At 44.4% G+C, this 12,244-nt stretch overlaps 1 protein-coding gene across 2 annotated transcripts in view; it reads left to right on the top strand.

The window, feature by feature from the left end:
* Positions 1-11,121, top strand: part of AR (androgen receptor) — a 160,422-nt gene extending 149,301 nt beyond the window's left edge. Inside the window, exons 5-9 of one of the 2 annotated variants that reach the window (XR_006890313.1) lie at positions 732-876; positions 4,912-5,042; positions 5,912-6,069; positions 6,705-8,567; positions 9,760-11,121. Coding sequence is in view for 1 of the 2 variants with exons in the window: in XM_046673462.1 (XP_046529418.1) it covers positions 732-876; positions 4,912-5,042; positions 5,912-6,069; positions 6,705-6,860 (590 nt within the window). In the remaining variant the exon portion in view is untranslated. Of the gene's footprint in view, positions 1-731; positions 877-4,911; positions 5,043-5,911; positions 6,070-6,704 lie in introns of both variants that reach the window. The other variant, XM_046673462.1, reaches the window with a different exon arrangement.
* The last annotated feature ends 1,123 nt before the right edge of the window (positions 11,122-12,244 follow it).

Raw genomic sequence — 12,244 nt, 5'->3', positions numbered from 1 at the left:
GAGGACGTGGGAGGCAGAAAAAGGGTCAGAAAAGAGAGAGAGCCTGAAGGTGGCGTGGAGAAGGCAGTGGCTGTGAAAGGCATTCCGCCATATGCTGATATGTAGTAATATCCCTCTCCCAGGGTTGTTAGAAGGGTCAAATAAGATTATAGCTAGAAAAGAGCTTTGTAAAGTGAAAAGAGCTGTTCATCTGGGAGAAATAATTATCACACGGCATCTTCAGAAAGGCATAGTGATCAAGAACATGGGCTTTGGAATCAGAACATTGCTTGGCTTTGGAAGTTAAACTGCCAAATACTAGCCTTATGATCTTGGACAAGTTCTTCAACCTTTCTGTGACTCACTTTTACTGATTCACAGAATGGGAATACTAATAGTACCTACTTGAGCGGAGGGTTGTGAGAAATGAATGAGTTAATATAAGTAACATGCTTAGAAAAGAGTTCATTCATTGTAAGCAGTCAATAAGTGTTAGATTATTGTTCTTTTCCAGCTGACAATGCCCCTTTTGCCTCCATCACCATCTCATTTGAGCAGCTCAATGAAGTAGGGAGGGCAAGCAATATTATTCCCATCATATAGTTTGTTCTCCCCCTGCTCTCCTAACATTGATGGTTCCTGGGGCTCCTCAGGGGCTGCCAGAGTGCCAGAGATTGTCAGCCCAGCAGAGGCCCAGACTTCACTCAGCCCATGAAAGCCCAGTCTGACCACTGCCTCTGCCCCATCTCCAGGCTTCCGCAACTTGCACGTGGACGACCAGATGGCAGTCATTCAGTACTCCTGGATGGGGCTTATGGTGTTTGCCATGGGCTGGCGGTCCTTCACCAATGTCAACTCCAGGATGCTCTACTTCGCCCCTGACCTGGTTTTCAATGAGTAAGTGCTCATGTTCCCAGAACTCACAGAAACATAGCATCCTAGCCAGACCTCGTTGGTGGTGATGATGGTAATGGGAGTAACACAGGGGGTTAGCCCATTTTACCTGTCAGTAAGGCAGTAGAAGCCCCAGCCAACCTGCCCAATCTGAGGTGCATTTCCCCCGACTGGAAGGGCAACTGGTGGGAGGCAAGGAGGGTTGGTGCTAAAGCCATCCCTTTCCCACCCAAGACCCAATCCTGGTATTTTGCCCATGCCTCTGACCTGCTTTGTAGCTTATCTCAGAACCTCCCCTCACTCTGTGTCAGGGTCCCTTCCCTTCACTCTGATCAGCATAGGGAATGGGCAGAGAGACTCTAGCTGTGAGGGCTGAAGTTTCTTTGGTCCCTTTGCTATCACTGTGGGCTACTGCCCATCACTATTTGTTGAGCACCTCCTTTGTGCCAGGAGTATACTGGATACTTTTTAAATCCTTTCTCATTGAACCTTCATGATAACCTGATTTCCCCTTTTTATGGATAATCTTTTTTTAATTGATGGGGATAATTAGGCTCAACAAAATAAAGTGACTCACCCAAGGTCACACGGCTATTGCATGTTGGCAACAGAATTCAAAGTATGTCTGTGTAACTCCCAGCTCTTATACTGCCTCATGGTGGTAAGTGATGGGGAGGAGCAGCTCCACCACTCTCTGGCCATGTAACCATGGCCCAGCCACTTCCCTTCTTTTAAAAACAGGTTTAACTAAAGCTTGCCCGGCTAGCAGTTCTATTTATCCTTCATGAATTTGGCCAAGGGCTCAAATTTTGGAATTATACTTTTCTCAACTAAAATCTCTGTTCTGTTATTTCCTCCATCATTGTCTTTGGGCAAGACTGTTAACTTTCCTGACCCTCAGTTTCCTCATCTGTTAATAAAATACAACTTTCTTAAATGATTTGTTATGATGACTAAAATGGGAGCTAATGGATGTGAAATGTCTGCCTCATAACAGGCAGCAAATTAAAAAAGTACCTTTCTGATACTCTTTTCTTAATAGTGATAATCTTCTCTTTGTCTGCTGTTTGAGGTCCTTTGATGGCATCGTGAATGGAGCTGGCCAGAAAAATATTCCCAAGGACCTTGAGCTAGTCTCACCACAGAGAATCCCTTTGATCAGGGCATGAATTGACCTTCCCTCCCTTCCAGCCCCCTAACCCAGAAGAGTCTTAAATAAAATAAAATCTGTAGGCCGGTGGTTCTTTCCAGTACAGAAGTGCCATCTGGGGGAAAAGAGTGTCCCCAGCTGCCCTTTTCCACCCAGCCAGCCCTGGTAGCCAGAGGCTAAGAATAACCATTGGACTTCTGGCACAACATGCTTTGTGGTTTCCGGATCTCCCAAGAGTTACCTATGATGGTATCTTCTGGGGTAGGCCTTAAAAATCCCCCTTCCTGTTCATCTCTCATCTCTACTCTCTTGCTGTCCTCCAGTAATTGAATATACTCCCTGGGCACCTGTACCACCCCTCCCCATTCAGAGCCCTAAGACCTTGGAAACTTTGCAAGGTGATACTTGGTTGTTTTCTCAATCCTCATGTCCTTCTATGCCTCTGCATAAATATGTGGCACCCCACCTCAGTTTTCTGGCCATCCCATGTATTTCATCAAAAGGTACCAGAGGACTCTCTACAGGGTCAGGGTCCTAGACCTATCAAGCCCAGGGATCCTGAAACAACCACCCTCCCTCACCTTCCTCTTGTAGGAACTCACTATGTTAGAGCTCTTAGGGTCCCTAGAAACATCTAAATGAGTGTTTCTTAACAAGGATGCTGTTGACATTGTCGAAGGAATAATTTTTCATTGTGTTCCCATATATTGGAATATGTTTAACATCCCTGGCACTTGCCCACTAAATATCAAATAGGATCCCTGTCACTGTAACAGCCCAAACTGCCCCCACACATTTATAGCACCCACTAGGGACACAATACCTCTCCACTTGAAAGCCACTAACTTCTGCTGGCCTCCTCAAGGTACTAATGGGGAGACTAAGGCCCAAAGAGGAACACAGGAACTCTGGGCCAACCCATTTGCTGATCTCTGTGACACCAAATCCTGTCATCAGCCTTGCTTTCGTCCTTCCTCCTCCCTTCTTTGTGGACAACAAATACTTTGAGTGTAATAGGCTTGTACCCTAGTTATGTGACCTTGGGTAAATTACTGAACTTCCTTGAACCTCAATCTCTTCGTCTGTAGGATGGTGAATAGTATCATAATGGCACTTTTCTACATGTCATTTATTGAGCACTTACTGTGTGCAAGGCACTGTGCTCAGTGTTTTCCAATTTTTATTTCCCCTTTTATCCACTCTCTTTTACTCTCATCTACCTCTGCTCTCCTTCTGAACTCCATTCCTGCTCCCTTGTTTTCTACCTTCCACTCTCTTCTCTCTTTCCTTCCTCTAACTCTCTCCCTGTTCTTTTTTGCTCTTTGTCTCCTCTTTTTATTCCCTTTCCCTCTGAATTCCTTCTCTTGCCTTTCACTCTTTTCTTCCCTCCTTTCCCTACCTTCTCTGTCCCTGGGGCCTGCTGCAGTATTAACAGCAATCTTCCATGTCAAGACCATGATTTCAATGGTAAAAAGAATGCAATGTTGTCCTCAACATAGGCTTGGAAGTACAGTGGAGACCTGAGCAGGGCTAGACTCCAGGGTCAGCAGATCTTATTCAAAAATTCTCCAGGGTGAAAGAGCTTGGAGCAACACTGTTCTGGTCAATTGACTTGTGATACTATCTAAACACTTCCTCTTTCCAGTTGGGCTTCAGCCTGAATTGAATACTTCTACACTATCTGCCCCCTTCCCTCTTTCTCCAGGCCAGCCAAGATCTCTCTGAGATAGGGTGCTGAGCTTCCACCCAGCCAGCACCAGGCTTGCTCACCTTGTGGATGAGACTAGTGGTTTGGGGACCAAAATGTCAAACCACAGCCTTCAGGCCCTCTCTGAGAGGTCTTTTTCCTCACCCCTTAAGTAGATGTCAAATTTCTTTTTCTTTCTCCACAAGATATAGTATCAGTTTCTCTTTGTTTCTTTCTCTCTCTCTCTCTCTCTCACACACGCGCGCGCACACACACACACACACACACACACAGTTTCTGAAGTGCTGAAAACCAGGAAGGCCTATTAGCAGGAGGATGCTTTATCTTCTCTTAGAGGCTTGCTGTGGCATCTCATGGAACAGAGAGATTTCTCCCTCCGAGAAGCTGTCAGAGCCTTGGCCACTTCCCTATATAATTCATAGGTGATAATGTGGTGATCTGTTCACAAGTCACTATAATAAAAGCAGCTCACACATATTTACAACTCCCAAACCGTGGTAAGGAATGGCCAGTATATGAGAGTAGACTCCCCTTCAGTAGGGGACATTTAAATTGGACATTCAGAAGCATTTCCTGGCTGACTTGATAAGCATTAGAACTCATTTTGAAGGGACAATGGGGTATCTCTTTTCCTGGGATTTTTTAAAGAAATGATTAAATTTCTAGTATGGGAAATGACATTTAAGTCAAGAGGCAGGGAAATTGACAGGGTGAACTATTGGAGTCACTTAGGAATCCTGATGTCTTTATGTTAAGAGTTGATTTCTAAGGCCTATCTCCTAGAAATCCTCCAAGTTGGGATGCCTGAGAGGCAGGTTCTGGCTCTGGCTTTAACTGGAATATTAGAATTATAGTCAGAGAGAACATATGCCTGGCCCACTGTGTTCATTTGGTTAGGTTTTCCTGTCCTTGTCTCAGGAAACAAGAGGGGCATGGGGACCTGGAAATTCCATGTGCTAACCCATATCCTGGCCAGGGAAGATGAGTGGTTATCTGGATGTCAGGACTTTAGAAAAAAAATAATAAACAACCTTGTTCCTTGTCACTGAAACACCAGCAAGAGAAACATCAAGCACTTCTTGGAGAACCTGGGGAGGGCAGGGCAACCAGAAACATTCTCTCTGGACTTATTATAAGCGTTTCCTCACTATTCTCCTTCCTCTGTGTGTCTTCTTCCCAGGTACCGCATGCACAAGTCCCGGATGTACAGCCAATGTGTCCGAATGAGGCATCTCTCTCAAGAATTTGGATGGCTCCAAATCACCCCCCAAGAATTCCTGTGCATGAAGGCACTGCTGCTCTTCAGCATTAGTAAGTGCCTGGGGGTGGGGCAGGGAATGCCCCTGGGGGCATAGAGGCTCAGAGGGGAGCTGCTTTTTTCATTAAAGGGTTATCAGAGAGAAGCAAACTCCTGGACATTTTCCTTCTTCTTTCACCCTCCCTTCTCTATACTACCTTAGCATCCTTTTTTCTAACAAGGATGAATTTCATGGCTAGAGACCAATTTCTTTGCTAGAATTCAACCTCCATTAGATCCCCACCTGTCCCCAGTCTCTCTTTGGGCTGAGGCCTTTCTGGCTGGTTATAGCAGGTTTCTGAATTTTCTGATAGCTTCTACCATAGAATCAGGCAAGGACAACCTTATATTTCTTGCAGGGCAGAAGAGATTGCCTCTTGGAAGGAATTTCCTCTTCCGTTGATAGAAGGAGGTCTATGTAAACAACTCAGACAGGGTTTATCTGGCAGCCAGGGAACATTTCTTTAATGTCACTTCTAAGTAGAATGCTGCCTTAGCTTCTGTGAGGGAAAAATAGTGCGAAATTTTATATTCAAAGCCATGGGTTTTAGTTATCTAAATCAGAGCTGAACCATGGACAAAGTAAAACCTTAGGTCCTGAGAAATGTGTAGATGAGAAGACTAGAAAAAGGAAAGGCTCAGTAAATTTTATTTACTTGATTACTTGATGCCCTTCAGATTGGGTCCAGCCAGCCTTTTCCCTAAGACCTTCATGGCAGACTGAATGCCCCAGGCATACAGACTTCAATGGACAGGAAGCCAAGTAGATGGTTCCCTCCCTGTGGGGGTGGGGATCAAGTTTGTGGTAAGAAAACTTGGTGTTTTATCTAACGCTCCTTCGTGGGCATGCTTCCCTTCCCATTCTGTCTTCATCCCACATCAGTTCCAGTGGATGGGCTGAAAAATCAAAAATTCTTTGATGAACTTCGAATGAACTACATCAAGGAACTTGATCGTATCATTGCGTGCAAGAGAAAAAATCCCACATCCTGCTCAAGGCGCTTCTACCAACTCACCAAGCTCCTGGACTCTGTGCAGCCTGTAAGCAAATGATGGAGGATGCTTTGGCAGGGAGAGCAGCCTGATAGAGCCAAGTGATAATGTGCTTTTCTATGGTCTGGCACCACCTGTTGGAGGTGCTTCCATTCCCCTCTGGCTTTGAGTGTGGCCCAGGAAGAAAATGCCATGGAAAAGAAAGGAACACAGGTCACAATGTCCCAGCTGGATGTTGTGAAAGAGGTGGAGGAGTTGAGAACAAAGCAGTTGGGACTCAGGGAAGGGGCTTAGAGCAGATAAGTAGTCTAGGCAGACAAAACAGACCTGGATGTTTTCCCTTTCTTGCTTGAGTCACGTGCATGTGAGTTTATGTATGTATGTGTGTGTGAGAGGGAGAAAGAGAGAGAGAGAGAGAAAGAGAGTGTGTGTGTGTGTGTGTGTGCTGGGGAAAAGGAACACCCAGTCCTGAGTCAGAGAGCTTGCAATGGTGTGGAAGATCTCTTAAGGGACCTCAGTGAGTCCCTGGAGACCATTTAAGGCATATGTGCACACACACAGACACACACAGGGAGCACCAAGGACACAGAAAGAGGAGGAAATCGAAGGTGTCGGGGGAGAACTTGACAGAAGCCAACTCCTTGTCAACTCTGTTTTCTCCCTCTCTTATTGTCCCCTTACAGATTGCACGAGAGCTGCATCAGTTCACTTTTGACCTGCTAATCAAGTCCCACATGGTGAGCGTGGACTTTCCAGAAATGATGGCAGAGATCATCTCTGTGCAAGTGCCCAAGATCCTTTCTGGAAAAGTCAAGCCCATCTATTTCCACACGCAGTGAACCTTTGGAAACCCCCATTTCCTCACCTCACCCTACTCCTCTTTTCAGATATCTTCTGCCTGTTATAACTCTGCACTACTTCTCTGCAGTGCCTTGGGGAATTTCCTCTATTGATGTACAGTCTGTCATGAAGATGTTCCTGAGTTCTATTTGCTGGGCTTTTTCTCTTTTCCTCCTTTCTTTTTTTTCCCTCCCTCTCTGACCGTCCCATGGCACTTTCAGACTCTGCTCCCTGCCACGACTCTTATCGGTGTTTTGAATGGTGTTGTATTCCTTTAAATCTGTGATGATCCTCATGTAGCCCAGTGTCAAGTTGTGCTTGTTTATAACACTGCGCTATGTGCCAGCCACACAAACATTTACTTACCTAATGCCACGGGAAGTTTAGAGAGCTCAGAGTATCTGGGAAAACAAAAACAAAAACCTTGCTAGGGTTTTTTCCTCTTAAAAAATATAAAAACAAACAGAAATCCTCAAAGAGGCCAACAGTGACTAGAATAAGGTGAAAATTGCAAGCCCATGGGGAGTCACTGCTTTTTTTCCCAAATCCTCCCTCTCTGGGAGACTTTTATTTTTTGCCAATGGCTATTGCCATTAGAGGGCAGGGTGAACCCAGAGCTGAGTTGAGGCAGAGGGCAGATTTAAGAGAGAATAAAGAGGACAGATGGATCACCAGTACCTGCCCACAGCCTTGGCTCCTGAAGTCTAGTCTGGTCAACTGCAGTGCAATTCGTTGTACTGAAAATGTGCTTCTTGTTTGAAGACTTGTCTGCATGTGAACGCCTCCCCCCAATCCCTTTTCTCTCTCACCCTCTGTCTCCACCCTCAAATTGACTTTCCATAGCTTTTCTAGGAGCTTTGAACCAAATATTCTTTTTAGCCAAAACTTGGCCACTTCCAACGAAGACTAAGATGAGTGAGAAGGAGAGAAAAGATCTGCCCCTTTGAAAGGCCCCATCCAGATCCAGGTCTGCTTTCCCATTTGTGGGCTAAGCAGGAGCTTGGGGCTGGAGTCAGAGGAAAAGGAAGTGGTAGCTTGGCTGTTATCCTGCTTAGGACAATGAAGATTTTATCCCTCTTTGCCTCCACCTTTAAAAGACCTCAATGTTTTCTGCCTGATTCCATGCAGCTGCAAGCTCCTGCACCCTCCCTTCAGTGTTCTGTGGGCCTGAACTTCACCAGACTGCATTACAGCCATGGTGGTGAAGCATGTCCACTTCTTTTGGCATGTTCACAGACTCTCTGCTAAGAGCCCCAACCACCAAGAAGGCTAGCAAGCCAGCAGTCTTGACAACTATCTCTAGATGCCAGTAGGCTCAGAGACTTCTTACCAGTATCTCTCATCAACCATCAGATCTCTGGAGCCCTTAGACAAACTGGAAAGAAGGCATTAATGGAATTGGACAAGCTGAGCGTCTTGCCCTTGTCCCTCAGAGATGATAACGTCCCACCAAGTGGAAAAATGCCCACTTCCTCCTTCAGAGCAGCTAAAGGGGCTACCCAGATCAGGGTTGAAGAGAAAACTCAATTAGCAGGGTGGGAAGAATGAAAGCACTAGAACCAGAAACTCTGTAAATGCTCTCCTTACCACTCAGCATATCCACTTACAAAAGTCATGGGAAGAAGAGAGAAGAAACCAAGAGGAGACTCAGACTACTAAAGTCAAGTCTTCAGAGGCAAAATCTAAAGCCAGATGGGCACCATCTGGTGAGTTTACTCATCCTCCTCCTCTGTTGCTGATTCTGGGCTCTGACATTGGCCATATTCACTCAGACTTCCCACCTTCATTGCTGCCTCTCAGTCAGAGGGAGGCTGAAACATTGAGACTACAGAACTTTGGCCTCCTCTGGAAAGGTTTGGTTGTTGTCACTCTGTTGGGCTGCCACCTATGAACTCAGGGTGTGTTCCTGGGACACTGGTTTCAAATAGTCCTTTGGCACACCTCTGTTCTATCAACTTTGTCCCCTAATCCCCAGTGCAGGGGGAATGTCTACCAACTTTCTCATCATGGACATTGCCTTCTCACTTAGCTCTTAAATTCATCTGCTAAACTAAGAAATTAGGGGCCGGTCACCAAGCTGCCCATTTCAGTTGGTTCACTCTACTTGTTGAAAAGATAGTTTCAGAGTGACATGATATGATCTACATGAGTTTCCTCCCCTGATTTCTGTGCTGATATTAATAGCCAAATGAACTTGCAAAACAGCTGCTTTAAATAACAAGGGAGGGGGAACCTAAGATGGGTAATATACCAATCCAAGATTGCTGGACAAAACTAAAGCTGACAGGCTTTCTTTCTGGGATAGAATAGAGAAATTCTGCTTTTCTTTGTTATGACACCACTTGGCTTATGTAAGCTCACAAGATCACTTTTAGCTGTTTTAAACAGAAAAAATCCACCATTCTTTTCAGTTAAACTAGGTTACATTTTATTAGTTTCTTTACATCTGTTTTGAAATGATTTTCATCTTTTGTGGTACATGGATTTGATTAAGTCATTCTAATACCTCTCCTTGTAAATACTAGAGGCTCTCTTTACCATTTCTCTGACTATCAGATTTTTCATCTTTATGGATTTCCCAATCGTGACTCTTGTCTTTATGAATATATATGTTTTTCATTTGTGAAAGCCAAAAATCAGTGAAACTGCAGTGTAATTAAAAGCAGCAACAGCTGTATTACTCCAGATTTCCAAACGGCAAGACTAGGGGAAAATGGCCTAAACAAGGCTTTAGGCCTACTGTTTTTACACTGAGGTTTCAGTGAGCAAAGGAGATTTTAGCTTGGCTTTGTTCTCCCACAGATGAAGGGGGGATTTTTTTTTTCTTTTGGCCATTGATGTTCTAGCCAGTGTAATTAACAAAAGTCTCATTTTGCACGCACTCTGCTCTACAAACAGAGTGGATGTGGTTGGTACACTGTGCTCACCCATGAAGGATCGGCCATCCAGACCTACTCACATGGTGAGCTGGAAGATGAAGATCACTCACCAGACAACTCACAGGGACTATCTCCAAAGAGATGTGCAGTGCTTGATGGGGACAGAGAATGAAGAGGAGAAAAAGAAAGAGCACCAAGGAGGAGGCCCCGTCTGTGCTGGGCAGCAGACAGCTGCCAAGGTCACAAACTTTGTGGCCAAAGAAAAGAGTCGTGTGGCAGTTTCAGCTCTTGTTCATTGGGCAGCTCACCCAGACTTGGCCTCTGAGCTGAAATGGGGGTTGGGTTCTTTGTTCCACAGCTTTTCTATGCCACAGACAGTGTCATGTTCTTGGAGAATTCATTTTTTTTTAATAAGAAAGTGATTTTTTGAAGGATTCTGTCATATCTCTTTGAAAAAGAAAATCAGTAATACATATATTTTTATATATGTTAACTGGTACTAAAAAAGAGAAAAAATGCTTCACTCTGTCCTTTGGGTAGTTGCTGAGGTGATTGTCCAGGTTGAGAAATAATGTACTGATGCTAGAGTCCTTCTCTGTCCATATTCTACTTCTAAATGCATATATGCATATATAGCAAGAAGTATTCTATTTGTACTTTAAGAGAATATAAGGTCCAGCATCCACATGATACTCACACTACACAAATTACTTAACTTTCAGCTTCAAGTAGTTTCTAAGTGTTTCATTAGGCACAGCACAGACATGGCCTTGCCCTCTTTTCTCCCTTGATATTTGACAGGGCGCAAAAGCCCAAGCCGTGCCCTCTACCCGTTCCCAGCCCCGTGCCAGGGTTGCACTTCATGAGACTTTCTCCAGATAGCCCACTAACTGTCCCTGCATGGTCCCTGCATGACTCTGTGAAAACAAGAGGCTAACTACTAGTTATCCTGTGCCAGGAGCCCAGGTGAGAGGGCAGTGGGCCAAGTGCTTGACCCCCTGTAGGGGGTCATGGGAACCAGGGACGGTAAAGCACAGGATCAAATCCCAAACTTAAAGTCAAAATAAGCCATTTAGCATATGCAATTTCTTGTAAAACGAAGTCTCTACCCCTGTTGCCTTTTATAGGCAGGTCTGTTCTCACCACTAATCTCTCTGAAAATCTTTGAAAGCAGTTTAAAAAAAAGACAAAGAGATGAAAGCACCACATTATGTAACCAAAGATTACACTGTATCTGCTAAGATACCAAATTTTTTAAGGGCAGGGAGGGAACAAGCATTAGTGCCTCTTGGGTAAGGTATCCAAAGACAGACTAAAGGAGTTTGCTGGTGACTGACTTATAAGAGTTTTGTGGGGTTTTTCCCCAACAATATACATATTTAGAAGAATGGAAGATAATTTTAGGAAAAGAATGGGATTATGGTTCCTTCACTAAGTGATTTTATAAGCAAAACTAGCTTTCCTTTTCTCTAGTAGTTGCTGAACAAATTCCTAAAGCTCCATTATTGCATGGATGGACATGGAGCTGTCTTGGCCACTGTGTTTGCTAGTGCCCATGTTAGCTTATCTGAAGATGTGAAGCCCTTGCTGAGAAGGGGAGTGTTTAAAGGACTAGATTTTGCACTAGAGAGACAGCAGGCAGAATTTCTCATTTCTGCCCACTTTGGACAACACAAAAAGTTCTCTGCGATCTAAGGCAGAAGGTTGAAATATATTGTAAATGAGTATTTGTATCCATGTTTCAAAATTGAATTATATATATATAGATATAATATGTTCTGATAGCTTTACCTTTCTCTGCACCTTTATATTTGGTTCCAGGTCATAATTGATACCATGTACTTGTGAGAGAGGCTGCAGTTACATTTTGGAAGCTCTCTCAGAACAGAAAAGACACCTGGGTTGATCAGATAACTAAGAGACCTCTGCGCCTATTGGGGCCTGACCCACAGGCCTTGCAAAAGGAAGAGAGAGGGGAAAAGGGTACATGATGTATTGCACTTTACTAGCCCAAGACAGATGAATGTGTAAAGGGTGGTGAAGACTTACTGGAACTGACTGGGATTTACCATAGGCAAGGCCAGACTAGGAGACAAAGGCCCACCCAAATAATTAGCCAATGGCCCCCTAATGGGAGCTGAGCAGTTAGAAGAAGAAGGGCATTCTTTGTTCTTCACCATCCTTGTGAAAAAAAGGCAGTTTCCTGCACTTGGGAACCTGGAGCAAGTGCTCCATCTTTCACACAATTCACTCACCTGCGATTGAGGTGCTCTTGCTACTGGATGTCTGTGTGCTCTAATTCTGGTTTTGGATATGTTCTGTGAAGCTTTTAACAATGAAAATGTGTTTTTGTCTGTTAAAAAATTGTCAATGTACTATAAGTTGTATTTCTGTAGGTACAGGTCCATCTCTGCCCATGGGTAGGGGTGTTTTTCTTTAATTAAGAGATTGACACTGGGATCTGTTGCCCAGAGCCTCCCAACCCTCAACCATTTCTAGGTGAA

The sequence above is a fragment of the Equus quagga genome, chromosome 10 (genome assembly GCF_021613505.1).
Source record: "Equus quagga isolate Etosha38 chromosome 10, UCLA_HA_Equagga_1.0, whole genome shotgun sequence".
NCBI lineage: Eukaryota > Metazoa > Chordata > Mammalia > Perissodactyla > Equidae > Equus > Equus quagga.
This window is presented reverse-complemented; position numbering and strand designations above follow the sequence as displayed.